This window comes from Carcharodon carcharias, chromosome 9, assembly GCF_017639515.1.
Source record: "Carcharodon carcharias isolate sCarCar2 chromosome 9, sCarCar2.pri, whole genome shotgun sequence".
NCBI lineage: Eukaryota > Metazoa > Chordata > Chondrichthyes > Lamniformes > Lamnidae > Carcharodon > Carcharodon carcharias.
The window spans coordinates 142,460,613-142,485,780 of record NC_054475.1 but is presented as its reverse complement, the minus strand read 5'-3'; the positions used below and the strand labels follow the sequence as shown (position 1 = coordinate 142,485,780).

At 41.6% G+C, this 25,168-nt stretch overlaps 1 protein-coding gene across 2 annotated transcripts in view; it reads left to right on the top strand.

Annotated features, from left to right (window-relative positions):
* The window catches only part of lnx2b (ligand of numb-protein X 2b), a 74,953-nt gene that overhangs the window by 11,114 nt on the left and 38,671 nt on the right, over positions 1 to 25,168 (top strand). For both annotated transcript variants that reach the window (XM_041195648.1, XM_041195647.1), the window contains exon 2: positions 14,958 to 15,435. In XM_041195648.1, coding sequence (XP_041051582.1) covers positions 15,047 to 15,435 — 389 coding nt within the window. In that variant the 5' untranslated portion in view covers positions 14,958 to 15,046. The remainder of the gene's footprint in view (positions 1 to 14,957; positions 15,436 to 25,168) is intronic.

The window sequence follows — 25,168 nt, the reverse complement described above, 5'->3', positions numbered from 1 at the left end:
AACGTGTAATGAAGCTCCATTTTTTTTTTGTAGGGTGCCTTCTCATTACTGAGGACATTATCAGAGGAAAAAGAAAATTTAGTCTTTTCCAAAACAGTTGAATGAGAACAGGCTGTCGCTTGGACAAGCTTTAAGCAACTTTTGTTCTAGTTGCTTCCCAATGTTTGAGGAAAGTCCATAGAGATGAAATGTATGAAAGCTGCTTCATTACATGCTTAGCAGAAGTGGGCTTTAGACACTTGGCTTGGCTAGTTTATCACTGTTTTTGCTGCCTTTTCCTAGTTTCTGTTAAAACCATCCTATTAACCATAAAGGCGATTGTTTCACTGGTAGGGTTGGAAAGCTGGAATGTACAGAGGTATTTGTATACTATGAATGCATCACAACTGGCATCATATTAAGACCTATAATTTGTTTATAAACATTCTCATGTTAACTTTTTGAATTTTATTTTTAAACATTTAACAAAAAGTCAACTTGGTCACGTGTTACTGATTTTTGTGGAGTCTGCAATGTCGATAGTGGTGGTGAAGGAAAGCATATAAGTCGTGGAATAGGATAGCAGCAAGGCCGTGAAGAAACTTAGATGAAAAATAAATCCAGGAATGAAGTGAGCACAGGAATGAAGAAATTTCGAAAGATAAATGACATGGGGGAAGGAGAGCGTATGACAGAAAATAGAGAAAGGGGAGAGCAGTAGTCTTAGAAGCAGAGAGAATAAATTGACAATGGGCTAAATAGACAGAATTTTAAAGTTTTTTTTTTGCAAGCCTATATTTATTTTCCCATTGTTTTGAAGGTGTTCATTAAGAGTTCAGTGTTCCTAGTTTATTGTTGCAGAATGTGAGATTTTATCAGTGGTCCCATGCTGCACCTTTGATTCTTTGGAAAAAGTACTGATAGACTGGTGTGCTCTGGAGATCACAAACTTGTAAAAGGAATGACCACAGCCTGTCCTGATTACTCCATTACTAAAGGCTCAGCCTTGTGTGTTACTGGGCCAGGCACATAAGGAAGATCCCAACTTCATTCCCTGGTCTGGTGAGTAAGCCGACCTCTGCTGGAGTAAATAACTCGTGTGAGGTGGTGCATTGGAGCGGTGAATTTATTTTACTTCAGTGCCAAAAAGAAAGTGGCAACTGAAACCAAATACAAAGCTCCATTAACACCAGCGACAGTTTGTTTGCCTACCATCAGTATGCAAAGACATGTTTCAGATTAACTTTCAGAAGATTGAAATTGAAATATGAACGATGCATAACAAAAACAGAATTACCTGGAAAAACTCAGCAGGTCTGGCAGCATCGGCGGAGAAGAAGAGAGTTGACGTTTCGAGTCCTCATGACCCTTCGACAGAACTTGAGTTCGAGTCCAAGAAAGAGTTGAAATATAAGCTGGTTTAAGGTGTGTTGGGGGGGGGGCGGAGAGAGAGAGAGAGAAGTGGAGGGGGGAGGTGTGGTTGTAGGGACAAACAAGCAGTGATAGAAGCAGATCATCAAAAGATGTCAACAACAATAGAACAAAAGAACACATAGGTGTTAAAGTTGGTGATATTATCTAAACGAATGTTCTAATTAAGAATGGATGGTAGGGCACTCAAGGTATAGCTTTTGTTTTGGATTTCCAGCATCCGCAGTTTTTTTGTTTTTATCTATGAACGATGCATGTTCATTATCACATGGTGTTCTCTTCGCCATGATTCAGCAGGCAAATCACAGCACGCTCTGTTAAATTATTAATCGTAGCATCTAATAGCTGCTGCACTGCCCTTTCTCTGCATTCCTTGTAGGTAAACTTCCGAACATTTGGGGATTCTATTCATTATTAAATGAAGGAACAAGTCATGATAATGTAAATAAAGCAGGGAGCAGTGGGCAGATCTCCTTCCATTTTCTCAGATGGTTCATGTTGATTTGCATGGAGCCAACAGGCATATAGCAGCTGGATAATGAAATGGAAAACAAGTTGACTTGCTGCCAAGCCTCTCTTTTTGAAAAGGAGCCTATAGCAGAGCTGGCTCACAGCTGCTTTCAAATACAGATCCTGTCCTGGTGAAGGCAGTTCCTATACAGAATGGGCAGGGTTATTTGACAACTTTGTATAGTGACAGGTGTGTCCTTTCTGATAAAAGGTATTCTTACAATAGCTATGCACAGAGGTTGCTTGCTATTGGTCCCTTATTCTTGGAGCTAATGGAACAATTGGAATTTTGTGACATTTGTTGCTGGATTATTTTCAGATTAAAATCAAAACATCCATTTAAAAGTATCACGCTTAGACTAGAGATCAAATTTACAAAGATTCCTTGCATACGTTATGAGCTCCTTTTAAGCCCCAATATCCAGTGTGTGAAACACACACATGAGTAACCTAGATGAAATGCAGATAAGCGAAATCCAAACAAAACCATCATGATGATTTCACAAAAGATATTTAGAATCTTACTTGGCTCATGCAAAGAGTGAGTCCTGACTCTCACTGGGCTAAGGTTTCAGGCTCTCTACACCTATGCCCTAGTGGTCATTCTTTAGATGAGTTCAGACAGTGAATGTCACTAAGCTTTTTATCTAAAGGGAATATGACAGCTGAGCTCAATTCTGTTCCAACCTAAGGCACGCTTTAGTGGGGAATGACTGGATAGTGAATTGGAATTCTAATACTGGCTGAATTTCCTTACCCTGGTCCAGAGGCACTGATACCCTACTTCTGATAGAAATTAAGTGATGGTGGTAGTTGCGTTTCAAACCACCTCCTCCCTTTAACCCGAAAACTATATTTTCTGCAGTCCAGTGAGAGGGATTGTGATTCCTGCCACAGCCTATGTTTCACAGTTTTTTGTAAATTTCCCTAAGGCCAAAATTTTCTGTCCCCGCACGCCAATGCCTAAAATGACACACGGTGACATTGGGCGTGCATCCCGACGTCCCGATCTTTCATTCGATGGGTGCGCACCGGAGTTGGCTGCGCACCTGCCGAACTGTCAAAGGCCTGTTAAGGCCATTAATAATCTAATTAACCAATTTGACAGGGCTGCCCATCCAATCTTAAAGTTGGCAGGCGAAGGGCCCAGGCGGCCTTTGCATTTTTATGAAATCTCATCCACGGGCTGGATGAGGTTTCATGAAGGGTTTATTAAATAATTTTTAAACATTTCATAAACATGTCCCAGCTCATGTGACACTATCACATGAGGGGACATTTATAAATGATTATCAACTTCCTTTATTGTAAACTTTAAAACTGAAGTTAATCTTTCTGAGGCAGCTCCGTGCCTCAGGGAGGTTTCTGCGCGTGCGCAAATAGAGCGCAGGCCCCTCCTCTCTCCGCCTGCGCAGGTAGCACTGAGCACTACCAGGCACGCGTCACACTTGGCAGGCCTTAATTGGCCTGCCCACATAAAATGGCGGCGATTGGCCCCGCTCCCAATCGGCCCACCCAACAGGGAGAAAATTGTCCCCTAAGAGTCTATTGATGGCTATGCAGATATTGAATCTCTGGTGGTCTATAGTTATAGATTTTCCTTTCTTTTGCTAATTTTCTTCCCTCCCTTCAAAACATTTACAAAACCACCATTGAGCTTCAAAAGCTAATCTATTGTTTGAAGTATTTTGAGATGTTTGAGAAATATAAGCTGCTGCATTAATGCAAGTCAGTTGGCCATTCAAACACCTATTACTACTTTTACCTCTTGCTAACTTGATCACTAGGTAGAAACCAATGCCATTTTGATGCTTAGACCAAAAAACAGAGAACTTGGATTTGACAAACAAATTTTGGACTGTTGGGAGACTGCTCCTAAGTCATAAATAATTCAAGTACTCATCCTATTTTTCAGTATTATCAACATTTCCCCTTGTTTTGTTGTGTTATGAAATGGTTCTGTACTACTGATGGACATTTTGCCCTCAAGGATTCCTGGCATAGTTCTGATTACACAAGGCGTAATTAATTTCGAGAAATCTGATCTAAATATAGCAACTGATTTTCTTCTACTTTCTTATTTCCATAGCAGAAAGCATCAAGTGAAAATCCAGAGAACTGAATAGCGTATTAAATTACAGTAACGATGACACACACAATACTGGGTATTGTAACTGTCAAAACTGTATAACACTGATGTTTCGAGACCTATTGTTTGGCCAGTGTCATAGTCTGGAATATCATGGAGGTGGGGGGGAGGAGGAATGCAAGTTGAATATTTAAATGACCAATGTTAATCAATTCTATTGGGATGGCCTATGGTGTGGGATGCAGTTTAAATGTGAATGTCTAACCTAAGGATGGCTGGTGATGGAAATATCACACTTAAATATGATGTTCACCTACTGTGCTTGTTATACTCACCACTGTATTTTGAAGCTAGTTTTTTTTCATATATATATTGCGGTTTTGTGATCAATGTCAGGGATTTATATACTGTACTATGGAACACATCTTTTTTGCATCCAGTTTTATCATGAAGTACCCTTGGGTCAGATTTAATATAGCCAGATTCAAGGCATCCTCTGCTCTCCCCTCTGGCAAGAAGCCTTATCCAAAGGCATATAGTTTCTACTTTGATTTCTAACAAATTACCTATCCCGTGCCCTCTCTTGAAATTGACAATTTAATGCAACTAAAACCACGTTTTGGGTCATTTTGAGCTGATTCTTACCTGCTACTGACTAGGTTGAGAGCACGTAAATGTAATTAATAAAATACTGCTATATCTAGCAGAGGGAGCAAACCTTTCTAAACAAATAGACAAAATTCATCACATTTCACACCTCATTAGATAAGATGTTAATAAAATGCTCAATGCTTCCCGTCTCCATTTCCAATAATGGGTCAGCAATAAGAAACATTACATTAGTCTGTTCCACTGTCTGTCAGTTCAGATAAACTAAAAAGAAATGGCTTCATTTATATTGTACCTTTTCACAACCTCACTTTATTGGCTTTGGAATATTCTATGTTTGAAGTGTAGTTACTGTTGCAACGAAGGAAGCACTGCAGCTAATTTGCACGTAATAATTAAACAAATGACCAAATAATCTGTTTCAGCGATGTTGGATGTGGGATAAATGAACATTCCAGAGAAGATTAGAGAGAACATGCCTGCTATCCTTCAAATAGTGTATTGGGATTTTTTTTATGTCATCCCCGAGAGGGCAGGTTTAACATCCCATCCAAACGATGGCACCTGCTCCAGTGTGGCACCGGAAGGGTACTACACTGAAATGTTAGCCCAGCATTATGTGCTCAAATCTCTGGAGTGGGGCAAACATCTGAATCAGGCAAAAGTGGTATCACTGAAACTCAGCTGACATTATAAACTACTTTATGAAATATGCTGTCCTAACAACCAAATTCGTGTCTGAACAAAGGCATTGAAAGAACAAATAAAACTCACTTTAGGACAATGAAACAGAACAGCTGGAAATATTTAGCAGGTCAGGCAACATCTGTTGGGATAACAGAAGTCCGTTAACATTCAGGTCATTACTTCCAAGTTTTGTGTCATCTGAAAATTTTGAAGTAAAGTGAGCTGTGAGAAGGATGGTGTTGGACTTCAAGAGGACGCGGTGTTGGTGGTATAGGTGGACATGTGGCAGATGAAATTTAAGGCAGAGAAGTGTGAAGTGATACATTTTGGTGGGAAGAATGAGGAGAGGGAAAAAAGAAAGTAAAAGATACAATTCTAAAAGGGATGCAAAACAGAGGGACCTGGAGGTATATGTGCACAATTCATTGAAGGTGGCAGGGCAGGTAGAGAATGTGGTCAATAAGATATTCATGATCCTGGTCTTTATAGATAGAAGCTTAGACTAGGACCGCAAGAAAGTTATGAACCTTTGTAAAGCACTGGCTCTACTTCATTATTTTGTTCAATTCTGGGCACCATACTTTTTAGGAAGGATATGAAGGCTTTGGAGAAGGTGCAGAATAGATTTACAAGAACGGTTCCAGAGATGAGAGACTTTAGTTACATGGGTAGATTGGAGAGCTGGGGCTGTTCTCCTTAGAGAAGTGAAAGCTAAGAGGAGACTTGATAGAGGTGCTCAAAATCATGAGGAATCTGGACAGAGTAGACAGAGGAACTGTTCCCATTAGCAGAAGGGTAGAGAACCAGAGGGCACCAATTTAAAGTGATTGATGAAAGAACCAAAGGTGACCTGAGGAAAAGGTTTTTTTACAAAACAACTGGTTAGGATCTAGAATGCACTGCCTAAGAACGTGATGGACGCAGATTCAATTGTGGCGTTCAAGAGGGAATTGGATAAGCACTTGCAGGGAGAGAGAATTTGCAGGGCTTTGGGGAAAAGGCAGGGGAGTGGGACTAGCTGAGTGCCTCATGCAGAGAGCTGACATGGACACAAAAGGCAGAATGGCCTCTTTCTGTGCTTTAGCCATTCTATGATTCAATGAAGACCATTCTTCATTTTAGAACAGCTGCTTCCCTTTCAACTTACTGTCAAGGTCTGATTGTGCAATCAGTTACATATAATGGTCATTGTTGCCATGGACAAATGAGGTCCTCTCAGGGAAATGGCCATTTAAAAAAAAAAATGATACCACAAAATAAAAATACAAAATCACCTGCAGCCTGCCTTACAATAGGCTGTAAAGGACACGGTACATACTGAAACAGCAGTAGGTTTCCAGTACAACTGGCATACAGCCTGATGTGAGAAGGAATATTAAAAGCAATTTATCTGTGGAACTCTGTGACAATGAAACAAAGTGCCATTTTATTAATGTTACTATTTTGTGTAGTCTGGACTTAGCCCAAAGCTGTTTTCAGCTCTCCTTATGTTCAGTTCAGTGCTTTAGAACTGAGTTGATGCTGCCCCATTTTTACAGTATTGTGTAATTTATTTCCTATCCCTGATTTTTCTCTTCTCCCTGAAGGTGCTGTTACTGAGAGCACTGAGTACCTTGACCAATTGTCAGGTCTGAACCTGGTCACTGGTTGCTGTCAAACTACTTGATTGTGGGGATCATCACAGCTGAGCTTGACCCTATCCTAGCATCATGTTCAAACATGTGCATTCCAGAGGGATCACTGGATCAGGAATAGAATCATTGACTGACTGATTTCTCAAAAACCTGATTGTTGAGGTGCTGAGGCTAATTTTAGAACTCATACTGACATCCTGGCTGATCACTGAGCAGAAACCAGAGATCAAACTTGGGCGTTCCTGGGCTGTGCGGATCAGATCCCCACGTAGAAAGTCTTTTACCAGCCCAGCCATTGGGTGAGTCCATGTTGTGTTGTACAAGTCAAAAGGATCATTTTTACTGCGTGCTACATGCAGTCAGAGTTCCATAATTTCTAATGGCTTGCTTTCTTCTGGTAAGCTTGGAAGCATCTTAGTGTCTGGAACAGAATGGGCGACTACAGAGCAAGACAACTGAGGAAGCTTGAGACAGATAATAGCAAAGTTTGATCCACTTGTAATTTGGACCTTTGGATTGTTTTACGTCTTGTAACCATATAACCAGCAGTATGCACAGAATTGGATTTTGTTGGAGGTTCACTACAGCTAAAGATTATATTGTCAAATTGTGTTACTAACAGATACGTAGCAGCTTGAAAGCAAGGTACTATGCTTCTTATTCCCCTCCCAAATTAGTAATGGTATGGGCGACTATTACTTTAATGAGGTGCATGCATCGGCAAAAGAATGAAAGCAGCTAGAAGGGTACTGGCCTCCACCGAACAGAGCTAATGATGCCTCAGTTTGATTCATAGGTGAACAGGCCTGATCAAAGACCTTTCGGGTGGTTGAATATAAATGTAACATATAAAGGTGCATTTGTCAGAGGTGACAAATTGAGAAACACCAAAGGAACAGGCCATGGCCTGCAGTACAGGATCCCAGCAAAGTTGGAAAGAGTATGAGTCAGTGAGGTAAATCAGGAATTAGTTGTTGGTGGTCCAAACTTTGGTTTAAAACCTGTAGGTTGTGCAAGGATGCGCACACTAAGAAAGATGAGCAGTCTCATTGATTTGATGTCATGGAAAAGAAGAGGTACTGATGCAATGAGTTAATTGAACCCACTACTTATTGAACAAGGCCATCAATTTAGAGTCTTCTCTAATGGGCAGAATTGTTCAACCGATCCCTGTTTAATGAAAAAGAATCTAAGCAGTGATCTAGCTGAACCAGAATGAGCTTCACATTTTCAATAACTGTCATAAAATAGATCATTTAGTTAAAATGGAATTTAAAAAAAAAAATAGTCTCCTCATAGGTGACTTCACGTACTGCATTTCCAGCTCCGAAAAAAAATAATTGAAATGGGTCAAGAAAACAACAATTTATTTTTTTTCCCAGGAGATAGTTGCAAGATTTTCTATATTTATTGAAACCTATGTGGTCTTTTATTATTTTTGCAAGTGAATAGGACCTTAAGGTGATAGTTGCTGCTGCTGGGATCACTATCTCACTTGCCCACATGCGGTTTGCATCATGGGCTCCCACATTAGATAGTGGACATGAACATTGTGCATCTTTAATATGTCAATTCCCAGATTGCTATCCAAGACCCTGACTTGCATGCATTTCTGTCTGACATCATTGTTTATTTTTGCCTGACATACTTACACTTGACTCAACATAAAGCTTACCCTGGACTGCAAACAGATATAATCAACTGTTCTGGTGAATCCCCTACAGGCTTACTTATATCACTGTAACAAAAAAAACCTCAAGGTATTTAAAAATCGTTGATGTGTTTTCAGTGGTGCATGCATCATATTGCTGCCGTATACTAGAATATAGTAAATATAATATGGTATATAATATATTTAAAAACCCTAAAACAGTGGATTTTTGCAGAAACTTTAGCATTGTCAAATGTATTTAGAGTTGAATCTTCACCCCTGATGTCCTAATACTTTCCTTTGCACAGAGCTTCTGTATATGCAGTTTGTCTCTTTGTGTTACTTTGAGTTACTTAGTGATTTCATTACCTGTCAAATAAACTTTTGTCAAAATCTCAAAAATCCAATCCTGCAAGATGTTTGTATTTGAATTGAATGTCTTGACTCTCTTACTTCAAACATCTAAGACAAACAAGTGTTGCAACCATTGTATCAAAAATAAATTGGAGAATGTTTTCTTTGAGTGAAGCTGGCATTTAAACCCTTGTGTCACAGGGATGAGGAATTTAAATTATATGGAGAGTAGAAAAGATGTGACTGTTCTCCTTAAAGAAGAGAAAGCTAAGTAGCGAATTAATAGGCATTGAAATATGAAGGATTTTGATGGAGTAAATAAAGAGAAGCTGTTTACATTGGCATGGGGGTCAGTATTAGAGGATACGGATTTAAGATAATTGGCAAAAGAGCCAAAGAGGAGATGGCAAATCTAAAACAAATGGAGTTATGATCTGGAGTGTATTGTCAGAAAGGGTGGTGGAAGCAAATTCAATAGAGAAAAAGGAATTTATTTGGGGCAGGGCTTTGGAGAAAGAGCAGGGATGTGGAACTAATTGGAGAGCGCTGTCAAAAGAAATGTGCTGTAAGATTCTATACTCTATTAATGAATGCCCTGCCAGGTCTTCCTCGTTGTCACATTAAGATCAGTGCTTCCAACAATGATCAACTTCCAATGTAAATGTGCTGAGCCAGGGAGGCATGAAAAAGATAAAGTCAAACAGGAACTGACAGTACTTTAGTAAAGTAAAATTAGAGCATTCTTTGTAGTTGCTGGGTCTCTGCTTTTTTAATTGCTTTTCCTATGTTCTAGTATTAATATAAAATGCTCCTTTACTTGTAGATAGTGAGTACCATTTTTTCTTTATTGATTCGCAGGACGTGTACATCACTGGCAAGCCCAAAATTTTATTGCTCATTCCTAATTGTTCTTGAGAAGGTGATGATGAGCTACTGCCTTAAACTGCTGCAGTCCATGTGGGGAACCTGCTCCCATAGTGCTGTTAGGTAGGGAGATCCAAAATTTTGACCCAGTGATGATGAAGCAACAGTGATATTTCCAAGTCACGTGTAACTTGGAGGTGGAATGGCGATCTCTGACCTGCTGTTTTGGCCACAGAATTTCTATAGCTGGTCCAGTTACATTTTTGGTCAATGGTAACCTCCCAGGGTGTTGTTGATGGGGGATTCGGTGATGGTAATACTATTGAATGTCAAAGGGAGATGGCTAAATTCTGTTCTGTTGGAGTTGGTCATTGTCTGGCACTTGTGTGATGCGAATGTTACCATTTATGAGCTCAAGCCTGAATATTATCCATGCCTTGCTGGATGTTGGTGTGGACTACTTCAATAACTGAGGAGTTGTTAATGAAACTGAACACTGCAATCATTAGCGAACTTCCCCATTTCTGATCATATGATGGCAAGAAGGTCATTGATGAAGAGGTTAAAGATCAACGGGACTAGACAAAGTAAACATGGATTTATGAAAGGGAAATCATATTTGACAAGTCTGCTGGAGTTTTTTTGTGGATATAACTAGCAGAATAGATAAGGGAGAACTAGTGGATGTGGTGCATTTGAATTTTCAGGAGGCTTTTGATTAGGTCCCACATAGGAGGTTAGTGTGTAAACTTAAAAGCACGTGGGATTGGGGGTAATATATTGGCATGGATTGTGAATTGGTTAGCAGATAGGAAATAGAGAGTAGGAATAAATAGGTCTTTTTTCGGAGTGATAGGCAGTGACTGGTGAGGTACCGCAGGGATCGGTGCTTGAGCCCCAACTATTCACAATATATATCAATGATTTGGATGAGGGAACCAAAAGTAAAACTTTCAAGTTTGCTGACAAAATGAAACTTAGTGGGAATGTGAGTGATGAAGAGGGTGTTAAGAGGCTTCAATGCATTTAGGCAGTTTGAGTGAGTGGGCAAATACTTGGCAGATGCAGTATAATGTGGCTGACTGTGAAGTTATCCACTTTGGTGGGAAAAAACAGAATAGTAGAGTACTATTTAAATGGTGGTAGTTTGAGAAATGGTGTATGAAGGGATCTGGGTGTCCTTGTACACCAATCACAGCAAGCATGCAGGCGCAGCAAGCAATTAAGAAGGCAAATGGTATGTTGACCTTCATTGCGAGAGGAGCAAGGATGTCTTACTGCAGCTGTACAAGGCTTTGGTGAGACCACACCTGGATATACTTGCCATTGAGGAGTGCAGCGAAGGTTCACCAGACTGATTCCTGGGATGGCAGGATTGTCGTATAAGGAGAGATTGGGCCGACTAAGCCTGTATTCACTGGAGTTTAAAAGAATGAGAGGAGATCTCATTGAAACATAAAATTCTGACAGGGATGCAGAGACTGGATGTAGGGATGATATTTTCTTTGGCTGGGGGTCACAGTCGCAGGATATGGGGTAGACCATTTAGGTTTAAGATGAGGAGAAACTTCTTCTGGGGGGTGGTGAACCTGTGGAATTCTCTACCACAGAGGCTGTGGAGGCCAAGGCACTGAATATATTTAAGAAGGAAATAGATAGATTTCTGGACTCTAAAGGCGGCAAGGGGTATAGGGAGAGAGCGTTGAGTGCTGAGACAGAGGATCAGCCATGCTCAAATTGAATGGCGGAGCAGGTTCGAGGGGCTGAATGACCAACTCCTCCTATTTTCTATGTTTCTATTACTGAGCCTTAGACTCTACTCTGGGGAACACCCGGGCTGAACTGATTGGCCTCCAACAACCACAGCCATTTTTCTTTGTGTTCGGTATGACTACAGCCAGTGAGAGTTTTCCCTTTGATTATCATTGACTTCAAATTTTACTAGGGCTCCTTGATGCCTCACTTTAGTCAAATACTGCCTCGCTGTCAAGGGGGAGTCTCTTTCCCTCATTTGTAGGACTCCACTCTTTTGCCCATGTTTGGACCAAGGCTGTAATGAAATTTGGAGCTGAGTGGTTCAGGCAGAAAACAAACTGAACATTGCTAAATGGGTTATTGGTGAGTAATTGCCACCTGATATCATTGTTGATAACCCCCATCACTTTGCTGATGAGTGGGATTAGGCTGGTGTGGTTGTAATTGTTCGGATTGGATTTGTCCTTTTTGTGGACAGGATATACCTGGGTAATTTTCCACTTTGTGAGGCATGTGCCAGTGCTGTAGATGTACTGAAAACAATTTGGCAAGGAGCGCAGCTAGTTCTGGAGGACAAGTCTTCAGCACTGCAGCTGGATGTTGTCAGGGCTGTTAGCCTTTGCTGTGTTCAGTGCTCTCAGCCGTTTCTTGATATCAAGCGGAATGAATTGAATTGGTTGAAGACTGTCATCTATGATACTGGGAACCTTGGGAGGAGGCTGAGATGGATCATTCACTTAGCACTTCTGGCTGAAAATGTTTGTAAATGCACCAGCTTTGTCTTTTGCACTGATGTGCTGGGCTCCACCATCACACTCATGGAAGCTCCTTCTCTTCCCATTAGTTGTTTAATAGTCTACCGCCATTCACAACTGGATGTGACAGGATTACATAGCTTTGATCTGATCCATAGGTTGTAGAATTGCCTAGCTTTGTCAATGGAATGCTGCTTCCCTGTTTAGCATGTGTGTAGTCCTTCAATAGTCTGGCACCTCAATTTTAGGTACGTTGGCTGCGACTAATGGTTGGTCCTAGCCGTGATGATATTGGTAGAGTGAGGGATAAAATGGGTCACAAGGTTACCAATTGTGGTGAAATGTTGCTTTTTTTTATTCGTTCATGGAATGTCAGCATTGCTCTTGTTCAGAGGTCAACCACATTTCTGAGAGTCTGGAGTCACATGTAGGCCAGGCCAGGGAGTGGTTAGTGAACCACATGGCAATTGGCAATGGTTTCATGGGGCAGAATTTCACAGCCCAATTTCGGAAGGGACAGGGCCGTAAAATGCGTCGTACCATTATAAACCTCATTGATAACAGCAGGAACGTAAAATCCCGCTGTCGTAAAATTCTGCCCATAGTCTTTTAATTCCAGATTTTTACTGTATTCAAATTTTCGCCATCTGCCTTGGTGGGATTTGAGCCCTGATCCCCACAGCATTACCTTGGGTCTTCTGGACAACTAGACCAATGACAATACCACTATACCACTGCCTACCTCTGTTGGTACTGTAGTACCAACTACTGTAGTAGTAGCACACAACACAATGGGAGATATCCTCAGTGTGAAGACGGGACTTCATCTCTCCAGAAGGACTTTGTTTGTCAGTACCACTAATACTATCATGGATAGATGCATCTGTAACAGGTAGATTGACGAGGATGAGGTCAAGTAACTTTCTTCCTCAAGTAGGTTCTTTCACCACCTGCCACAGGCCCTGTTTGGCAGTTGAAATCAGCCAGCTCGATCAGTAGTGGCACTAGCAGGCCACTCGTTGATGGTAAGCCCCCAACCAGAATACATTCTGTACTGTTGCTACCCTTAGTGCTTCTAAGTGGCATTCAAGATGGAGGGGTACCGACCATCAGCTCAGGGAGGCAGGGGGTGGGGGTTGGACTTAGGTGATAATCAGGAGAAGATTTCCTTGCCCATGTTTGACCTGATTCCTTGAGACTTCTTGACTTCTTGGAGCCCAGAGTCAATGCTGAGGACTCCTGAGGCCATTCCTTCTGGCTGTATACCACTGTGTCACCACCTCTGGTGGGTCTGACCTGCTGGTGAGCAAGGGATGGCGATGGAGGAGACAGGGGCATTGGTTGTAAAGTATGATTCTGAGAGTATGACTGTCAGGCTACTGCTTGGCTAGCCTGTGGAACAGCTCCCTCAAGTCATAGATGTTATTGTGGAAGACTTTGCAGGGTGGATTGGACTGGTTGTGCCTTTGCTGTATCTGAATCTGATGCCAAGGAGTTTCTTCCAATGTAGTTCTTATGAAGGCCTTTTGTAGTGTTTTGGTACAACTGGGTGGCTTGCTTGCCATTGAGAGGGGAACTTTGAGTGAGTCACATTGCTGTGGGTTTGGACTCTCATATATGCCAGACCGGGTAAGGACATTAGTGAACCATGTGGGTTTATACAAGGAGGTCTTGTGGTACAGTGGTAGCATCCCTACCCCTGGGCCAGAAGCTCTGGGTTCAAGTCCTACTTCAGGAGTTGATGGCCATAGAAGTTGCATTCAAAACGTGGCCAAACAGGTTGATTATTAGCATGTAAATCCTTCCAATGCACCTGATGGTACACTGTAAGAGCAGGAGGGTTCCCTGGTCAGCCATAATGCTGAAGGCAGTGGAAAACCACACCACTAATTTACCAAGCATAATCATGAATCAATCCAATGGGAGTCCATGGTTGCCAATACCCCCTTAGAGCATGCTACCTGAAGGAGAAAGTGGAGTGGTCACCATCATTGATACCAGCTTTTAATTCCAGATTTATTTAATTGACTGCCATGCTGGGATTTGAACTCATGACTCCAGATCTTCAGTCCAGGTTTCTGGATTACTAGTCCAGTACCATAACCACTATTCCACCATTAATCCCACCTTTCCAAAATATCAACTGATTGATCAGTCATTCAATTATGTTTAATGCGTTGTGACCATTTCATGAAAACAAGTATAGGGAAAGCTTGTATGTCACGTGACTGCTATTTTGAACATGACACTTGAGTAAAGGGTGTACCCATTATTAACATGTACGAATACTTTGAAAAAGTCATTTTAGTGAGGAGGATGTAAATTGACAAGCAACTTGCCAGACTCGTTAAAAATACCAGTAATTCTTGTCCGGTTGAACCTGGACCTTTACCCTGAAGTATTAAAATGACACATTGGCTAATGACCTTGGTTATTTATTTATAATAAATTATAAAAGGCCACAACCTGAAATGTTAATGCTATTTCTATCTACAGATGTTGTCTGACCTGAGTATTTCCAGCATTTTCAGTGTTTATTTCAGATTTCCAACATCTGTAATATTTTGCCTTTGTTGTAAGAATAAATATTTATGTTTGATTAATGCCTTTTCTTTTTCAAAATTACCTTTCTGCTACAGTAAAGGAATAGCCACTGACAAGCGCTGACTGAAAGTGTCCAGAAGGAATCTGCAACTCATTGAGAAGCTCTTAGTACAGTGTGGACATCATGAGTGACCCCAATATTGAAGACGCAAACACAGCTGTGAATGAATTGTGTTGTGAGTGTGGCCAGACTCACATGGTGCTAGAGAACCACTTGTACGATTATCAGGATGAAGTGGATGATGAACTAGTTTGTCACATTTGCCTCCAGCCTTTGCTGCAGCCTCTGGACACCCCATGCGGCCACACATTTTGCTTCAAGTGCCTGGAGAATTTCCTGCAAGAACAGGATTTCTGCCCAATGGATCGTAAGAGGCTTCACTTCCAGCACTGTCGGAAATCCAGCCTTCTGGTGCGGAACCTCCTTGATAAGTTGATTGTTTTCTGCCCTTTTCGATTGGACTGTGGGAAGGTGATGCAACGCTGTGAGCTGGACCCTCATCTCCAGAATAGGTAAGTGGTGTGCGGTCCAGTTTCAGTGGGGAGAAAAATATATCTTTGTAGGTATTTTGTCATTACCTAGCTAACTAAAGCAGGAATTAGCAATGAAATTCAGAATTTTCAGTGCCCCCAAACAATCTGTAAAATACGAAATCTAATTGAGAAATGCCAAGCTAGTATTTATTTAGCACCATTTCATATCCTTGGGTCATCCCAAAGTGTTTCACTGCCAAAGTGCTTTTGAAATGCATTTACATAGACAAACTGAACAGTAATTTGTATCCATATGCAACACAAAGTTGGGATTCCCTGCCTAAATGCCACTGTTTCTCCTCATTTAAAGCCGAACTCTTTGACTAAACTTCTGATGTCTTCCACCACTCCAGTAATCTCTCTTTTGGTTTGGCATCCATTATTTTCTTCATGTCTGTAAGACATTCCATCATACAATTCCCTATAATAAGGGCAATTTAAAAATGCAATAACTTCTCTTTTCTGTAATCAGCTCCCCGATGGCTCAGTGAATAAAGGTACTAACATTTTTAACAGTAAGTCATACCAAGCAGAAGCTCTCAGCTTGGATTTTCTCTGCATTGAGTTAACTCATCTCATTCGGGGAAGCATTTGAGCACTGCATATAGTCTCCATGTTCGTGGCTTAAGCTTCTGATTGCTGCTGGGGCATTCATACATGGATGGTAGGTGAGGGTTTATTATGACAGTAATACCTGTAATGGCCAAGTATGCTGTTATCAATTACTTTCTTGACCAACCACTTGATTTTTAAAAATTATTTATTCATGAGATGTGGGCCATGCATTTATTGCCCAACCCTAGTTGCCTTGAGAAGGTGGTGGTGATTGAGTGACTAGAGGTGTGCAGGCAACCTTGGAATCATACCCCATCAAGTGTTGGTGCCCTTAGTGGAGATCGGCAAAAACAATGAGTGCACCATGCAGTAGGTTATAAACTATTTTTATACCAGCACTTGTCTAGTAAGGATTCTGGGAGACTTCCCAGTGAACTCGTTCCTAGTAATTAAGTTCCTCACTCTGGCTGCATTGTCCCAGTGGTAGACCAGGATATGCATTCTACAATTCTGCGAATAGAACCAGATGTAGTAGTGTAAACACCAGGAATAGGCTCGTGAATGTTGGTTTTCCAGAATTCAACTAGTGCTAGTTTAGTTACAGAAACAAAGCTCTGCAACTGAATTTAAATGTATAATTCATTATTGACCATAACAGTATATATGCCTTACAAAATGGGTATTTTAGTTAAGCTTGGAACATAAGAACAGGCTCCTATAGCCTATTCTGTCCTTCAGTTAGATGATGACTAATCTCTACCTTGACTCCAGCTTTTCTCCATATTCCTGGATGCCCTTACCTAACAAAAATATATCATTCTCAATCTTAAATTTCATTTGATACAGAATCTAAAGCCTTTTGGGGAAAAGAGTTCCAGATTTCCACTACCCTTTGTTTGAAAAAGTGCTTCCTGATTTCACTCTGAATTAGCCTAGCTTCAATTTTTAAGAAAAATAATAAAAATAGCTGGAAAAACTCAGCAGGTCTGACAGCATCTGCGGAGAGGAATACCGTTAATGTTTCGAGTCCGTATGACTCTTCATCAGAACTGAGGAATTTCCTCAGTTCTGATGAAGAGTCAATTGGACTCGAAACATTAACTGTATTCCTCTCTGCAGATGCTGCCAGACCTCCTGAGTTTTTCCAGCTATTTTTATTTTTATTTTTGTTTCAGATTTCCAGCATCCGCAGTATTTTGCTTCAATTTTTAAGATTTTGCCGCTTGGTCTGGATTCCCCCACTAGAGGAAATAGGTTCTCTGTACCTACCCTATCGAATCCTTTCATCATTTTAAATGCCTCCATTAGATCACGCCTCAAACTTTTATTCAATTTAACCCTATACGCCCTATATCCCTCCAAGGCCAACATTCCTGAGGTCTGGCCAATGCTTTGAACAACTGAAGCATCAGTTCCTCTCTACTGCATTCCAACTCCTTTGAGAGAAAGGCTGATATCCCATTAATCATTTTGGTTACATGTTTTTGTATAGTGAAATCCATTATTTTCCCCTAAGGAGGATTGACAGTTTTGGCAATGTGGATTCAAATGAGCACGTATCCATTCTTGATCACTCTGTGGTATCTCAACCACCACCCCAACTTTAGTCATCCAGCTGTAGGTCCCTCTGCACCCTTTGCTTCTCTCAATGTCAGTCTATTTCTTGCCTTTCAGTCCACTGTCATGGGTTGTTCATTGAATCACTATTCTTGTCCTCTGGAACACTGCCTAATATCTTGCTTTTGCTCCTTCGCTCTTTGCTATTAAAATCAATTTCACTTACTGAATCTTTAGCCCTAACCATCTCCATGGCTCCTGTTTTCTCTTGTGTGCATCCACTGCTTTGTCCTCAATGTAAAGCACTAAAATATCCCCTTGCATTGTTAACGGTCACTGCCACAAACACCATTCCCTTGCCACTCTTTCTATCCCTCTCCCTGGCAATTGGCTGAGGCAGAATCAACTTGTTTGCAACCTTGGTGTTATATTTGACCCCAGGATGAGCTTTCAACACACACCTGAGCCATCACCATGGCAGCCATTTCTACCTCTGTAACATCGCCTGTCGCTGCCCCACCTCCACTCATCTCATCTGCTGTTGAAACCCTCATTCATGCCCTTTTACCCCAAGACTTAATTATTCAAATGGCACCCCCCGGCCAACCTCCAACATCCTATGCTCCGTAAAGTTGAAGTCATTCAAAGCTCTGCTGCCTGTGTCCTCACTCGCACCAAGTTCCATTCACCCACCCCCCACTGTGTTCATTGAGATATATTGGCTCCCAGTTGAGCAATGCCTTGATTTTTAAAATTCTCATCCATGTTTTCAAATCCCTGCGTGCCTTGCCTCCACTGTTTCTCTAATCTCCACCAAACCCACAACCCTCTGAGATCTGTGTTCCTCCAAATCTTGAGCATTCCCAATTTTAATTGCTCCCCCTTTGGGGGGCCCTTCAGCTGCCAGGGCACTAAGCTCTGGAATTCCATCCGCGCCCCCACCCCAAAAAAAAAGCTCTGCTTCCCTTCCTTTTTAACCTGCTCTAAGCTTTTGGTCACCTTCCCTAATCTATGGTTTGGTATCACATTTCATTTGATAATGCTCCCATAAAGCATCTTGGGACTTTTTACCACATAAAAACAAGTTGTTCTACACGAATGCTAACAAAATGTAAGCTGTCATTGTCCCTTAAGGGCTTCACGGGTCAAAATCTTTGTCAAACCATGACCTTTGGTGTAGTTCGCTTGGGTACTTTTACACACTAAAGACTGCTCCTGTCTCAGGCAAACAGCCTCTGTGCACTTCTTTCACTCTCATTTTCCTTTTGGTACCGATCTCTATTATACTGATGGGCTCTGATCGCCAGGAGCAAAGAACCCTGTGTAAATTAGGAGACCAATTTTGCTGAAACCAGGAACTAGAATCCAACAGCAGATTCAGAGAGCTATGCTTTCTGCCATTCAGATAAGGCAATCGTTTTTCACAATGCAGGGAACTGTACTCTCTGGTCCAAACATCGCTTTTCCTGGCTCAAACTACATAAACAGATTACAAATGGCAGACATTCATATCAGGACTGTAGCAGATGACAGGAGGTTTGTGTGTCTGTAGTTGATTTATTGTGAAAGAAGTTTGAGTGGTCCATTGGAAGAGCAGCATGCAAGCTTTCTGCCAATACTGTGAACACCATGGACAAACCAGGATAAAATTGCCACCTTAAATTCTCAACATCTAGTGCTCTGCTTTTTAAATTAAATTTCAAAGAAAGTTATTCAGTAAGAATCAACTACACAAAGCTTAGTATTTTTAAAACTTCCTAAAATCCAGCTGGAGGGAATCTTGCAACTCATGCAGCATAATGGGAACCAAGAAAGTGTTTCATACCTCATTGAGTAGTTTACTATTGTAATACCCTGCAATAAGAACCTTGTACTTCATTCACTAGAATAATTCTGGCAGTAGAAATATTACTTTCCTTTGGCTAATCTCAATACAGTTGAGCTGTGGTTCCTATTTTTGGTAGCTGCTGTATTACAGCAAACCAACTTGTGCTTTCCATTTTCCATATAGATGGAGGGCATGTTTTCCTAAACAGCATTATTCCCCACAAGTACAAAGTAACCCACCCCAAAACCAAACTTCGTGGTTCAAAAATCAGGCAGATGATTATGTGACTGAATTTGTGACAAAACCACCAGTAATTTTACATTATAATGTCTGACTCACACTGACACCAAGAGGGCTGGCGCGGACTATGGAAGTATTACATCAATGCATTGAGAGTGCTGGAGAGTCAGAGGCTTTGCTGGGGCAGACCAAAAGGAACTTTAAAGGGACATGGTTTGAAAATAAGGGGTCTCCTATTTAAGACAGAGATGAGAAGAAATATTTTCTCTTCGGAGGGTCGTGAATCTTTGGAGCTCTCTTCCCCAGAGGATGGTGGAGGCGGGGTTGATGAATATTTTTAAGGTAGAGGTAGACAGATTCTTGACTAGCAAGGGAGACAAAGGTTATCAGGGGTAGGCAGAATGTGGAATTGAGGCCACAGTCAGACCAGCCATGATCTTATTGATTTGTAGAGCAGGCTTGAGGGGTTGAATAGCCTATTTCTGCTCCTAATTCGTTTGTTTGTATGTACATATGTTACCTTGTACCAATCCAATGTAATAACAGTGAACACAGAAAGGTAGTGATTTCTTTCATTTGTGGGATGCTAATTGCCCTCTTACAAGCACGTAGTTCATCAATTTAAATTGTATTGTCTAAAGAACTCCCTATGTAGGGAGTACCTACACCACACAGTTGCGAATTGCAGCACTTGGTGTCGCTAATGCAATAAATTATTCTGAAATAAGAAAAGTAGCAATTGGACACACCCAGACAGTTAATAACCCATGATCTACTCTGTTCCTGTTTATGTATCATTGATTTTTTGATATGCCATGTAATCAATAATATACAAGCATAATGTGATTTTGTAAATTATATACATGGATTTTCTCCCCTTCCTCTTTCTCCCTCCTTTTCACAAAGGATACAGTTCCCGTCGGTGCCAGGCATCTTAGTAAATTACTACTAATCACATGAGACCCTTGGCTGTGAGTATTGGCATCTGTTGACTGATGAAGAGCATTACCTGTTTGATTTTCCCCATACTTGATGCTCACTTCTTACGGAATGGGGAGTAAGAACCTCGGACTAACTCTTCCTCACTCACAGTCCTGAGCCCTGTCTAAAGTTGACAAATTTAGCACAAACTTCAAAAGAAACCTAGGCCTTTCTGCTCTGTGTGGTTGAGATGCATGTTGGATAAATTCATTGCACTGCTGAGGGATAACTTGTTATATCATGTGAGCAAGTGGGGAACTGTCAAATGGATTTTTAGCTTTGTTAACATTATTCTCATGTACTTTTTAAAATCAGTGTCCTCATTTTGGGCCATTGTATTCTGTGTGTGGTCATCACTGGCAATGTCAGCATTTATTGCCCACTCCTAACTGCCTTTGAGAAGGTGTTGGTGAGACATCTTCTAGATCGGCTTACAGCCTGCAGGGTGTAGGTACTCTCACTGTGCTACTACACAGGGAGTTGCAAGCTTTTGACCCAGCAACGATGAAGGAGCATTGATATAATTCCAAGTCAGGATGGTGTGTGTCGTGGGGGACAACTTGCAGGTGGTGGTGTTCCCATATATCTGACGTTCTTTTCCTTCTAGGTAGTAGAGCTCTTGGGTTTGGGAGATGCTGTTGAAGCACACTTGGCAAATTCCTGCAATACTTGTAGATGGTAGGCACTGCAGGCATGGTATATCAGAGGTAGAGGGAGTGATTGTTTAAGGAGGTGGGTGGGGTGCCAATCAAGCAGTCTTGTCCTGAATGGTGTTGAAATTCTCAAGTGTTGTTGGGGAGCTACACTCGTCCAGTCAAGTGGAAAGTCTTCCATCATATTCCTGACTTGTGTTTTGAAGATGGTGGAAAGGCTTTGGGGAATTTTGGTGAATCAGTCAGTGCAGAATATTCAGCTTCTTCCCTGTTCTGGTAGCTGCACTATTTATTTGACTTGTCTAGTTAAATTTCAAGTCAATGATGACCCTCAGGATGGTGATGGTGGGGAATTCAGCAATGATAATGCCATTGAATGTCAAGCGGAGGCTGTTAGATTCATTCTTGTTGGAGACGATCATTGCCTGGCACTTGTATGTATTACTTGCCACTTATCGGCCCAATTTTTGAATGCTGTCCAGGTCTTGCTGCATATGCACATGGACTGCTTCAGTATCTGAGGAGTCACGAATGAAACTGAACACACTGCAATCATCAACAAACACTTCCACTCCTGACATTAGGATAGAGGGCAGGTCATTAATAAAACAGCTGAAGATGTTTGGCCTTGGAACACTACCCCGAGGAATTCCTGCAAGGATGTCCTGCGGCTGAGAACGTTGGCCTCCAGCTACCACAACCATTTTCCTTTGTGCTAGGTATGATTCCAGCCAGTGGAGAGTCTTCCCCGATTCCCATTGATTTCAATTTTACTAAGTCTCTTTAATGCCACAGTCTGTCAAATGCTGCCTTGATATCAAGAGCAGACATTCTTACCCTGCCTTGGAATTTGGCTCTTTTGTCGATATTTAGATCAAGGCTGTAATGAAGCCTGGAGCCAAGTGGTGCTGGCTGAACCCAAGCTGAGCATTGGGAAGCAGGTTGTTGGTGATTAAGTGCCACTTGATATTGCTGTCAACGACACCTTTCATCACTTTGCTGATGGGGCAGTAATTGGCCAGATTGGATTTGTTCTGCGTTTCTGCAGACAGGACACACCTGGGCAATTATCCATTTTTTTGTCAACTGGATGCCAGTGTTATAGTTGTACTGAAACAACTTGGCTAGATGCACGGCAGTTCTGGAGCACTCGTCTTCAGTGGTGAAGCTGGGACGTTGTCAGGGTATTCAGTCTTTCTTGTATCCAGCATGCTCAGCTGTTTCTTGATCTCACATGGAGTGAACTATCTTGGTTGGGGACTGGCTTCTATGAAGAAGGGGACCTCGGAAGGAGGCTGAGATAGATAATCAGCTTGGCACTACTGGCAGAAGATGGTTGTGAATACTTCAGCCTTTTGTGGCAAAGCTTGCTCCTTCATCACTGAGGATGGCGATATTTGTGGAGTCTCCTCCTCTGATTAGTCGTTTAACTGACCCTTTCCATTCACAACTGTATGTGGCAGCACCACGGAGCTTTGACCTGATCTTTTGGCTGTGGAGTTGCTTAGCTCTGTATATTGCATACTGCTTCAGCTGTTTAGCATGCCTGTGATGTAGCCTTACCGGGTGGAGACCTTATTTTGTGGTACACTGGGTGCTGCTCCTGGCATTCTCTCCTGCACTCCTCATTGAATAGGATTGATCTGCTGATTTGGTGGTAATGGTGGAGTGAGGGATCTGCTGGGCTACAAAGTTACAGATTGTGGTCAAATACAATCCTGCTGCTGCTGATGACTCATGTGGATGCCCTGTTTTGAACTGTGAGATCCGTTCTGAATCTATTCTGTTTAGCGTGTCATACTGCCATGTGACATCATGGAGGGGATCATCAGTGAAAAGGCAGGACTTCATCTCCACCAGGACTGTGCGGTGGTCACTCTTAACAATACTGATGGACTGTCCTTTAGGACTCTTCTAGGTTGATCAGTAGTGGTATTACTGAACCACTCTTGGTGCTGGATACAGAAGTCTCCCATCCAGAGTACATTCTCTGTCCCTGCTGCCCTCAAGTAGTGTTCAACGTGGCAGAGCACTGATTCATCAGCTGAGGATGGGTGGTAGGTGGTAATCAGTTTCCTTGCTCATGTTTGTCTTTTTTCTTCTCCGCCGATGCTGCCAGACCTGCTGAGTTTTTCCAGGTAATTCTGTTTTTGTTTTCATGTTTGTCATGTTTGTCCTGATGCCATGAGTCTTCATTGGGCTTGGCATACGAACATACAAAGAACGAGAAGGAGGTGGCCATTCACCCCCTCGAGCCTGCTCTGCCATTCAATAAGATCATGGCTGGTCTGATAGTAACCTCAAATCTGAATCCTGCCTACCCTGTCACCCTTTGCTTACCAAGAGTCTATCTAGCTCTGCCTTAAAAATATTCAAAGACTCTCCTTCCACTGCCTTTTCATTAAGAGAGTTCCAAAGACTCATGACCCTCTGAGAGAAAAAATTTCACCTCATTTCTGTTTTAAGTGGGCAGCCCCTTCTTTTTAAACAGTGACCTCTAATTCTAGATTCTCCCACAAAAGGAAACATCCTCTCCACATCCACCCTGTCAAGACCCCTCATATGTTTCAATCAAGATGCCCCTTACTCTTCTAAACTCCAGTGGATACAAGCCTAGCCTATCCAACCTTTCCTCATAAGACAACCCACCCAATCCAGGTGTTAGCCTGGTAAACCTTATCTGAATTGCATCCAACCCATTTATTTCCTCCCTTAAATAAGGTGACCAATACTGTACACAGTACTCCAGATGTAGTCTCACTAGTCCTCTGTATAACTGAAGTATAACCTCCCTGCTTTTATATTCAATTCCCCTTGCAATAAATGATAACATTCTATTAGCTTTCCTAATTAATGTTGTACCCGCGTACTAACCTTTTGCAATTCATGCACTAGGACACCCAAGTCCCTCTGCATTTCAGAGCTCTGCAATCCTCACCATTTAAATAGTATGCTTCTCTTTTATTCTTTCTGCCAAAATGTTCAATTTCACATTTTACCACATTTGTACTCAATTTGCCAGATCTTTGCCCACTCACTTAACTTACCTATATCTCTTTGTAGCCTCCTTATGTCCCCTTCATATCCTAATTCATGCCTGAACTTGATGCTGGGTGTTTTGCATTTTTATAATTTTGCTATACTTTGCCATTGGAAGAACTGAGTGGCTTCTTTGGACAATTCAGAGGGCAGATGGGAATCAATCAGGTTGCTGGGGGTCTGGAGTCACATTTGAACAGGAGTTTGGGTTCCTGTCTCTAAAAGGCATTTGTGAACCTTTTGTTGTGTTTTATTTTTAACAATAATCCAGTGGTTGTGTGGTCACCATTATTAATACTAGCTTTGCAAGTCAGATTTAATGTAAACTCCCGCTATACATCATTAGTCCAGTCAACTGGGTCACTCGTTCAGTAAAATAATCGCTATGCTACTGAACCCTGTGGTCAATATTACTTCAACCAAACATGCCATCAAGACTTTGATTGACTGGGTTGCTAGCATTCCTGCCTACAACTCTTGTTCCAATGACCCCACCTCCTTTAGACTGGTGTATTTATGAGACAGTAATGGGAGTGTTAAGACAATAGCATTTTCAATGAAAACATCTGTTGGTTAATTAGATGCTATCATAGCAGCTCTTGTTTCTGAACCGGCGTGGAGTTTAATCACGGGTTTAAGTTCCGTAGATACATTCAGCTTGTTAATAATTGATGAGGTGATCAAATAGGCAGAGTTGAGCTGCTCGGTTGGAAAATAAATATGTTTTGACGTCACTGATTTTTCAATCTGGCTTGCAACTGCGTGCCTTAGAGGGGTTCAGAAGATGCTGACGGGAAATTTTGCTAAAAAGATTTTTTTAATAGGTAATCATTTCCTGTCATACTATAAATATCCCCCC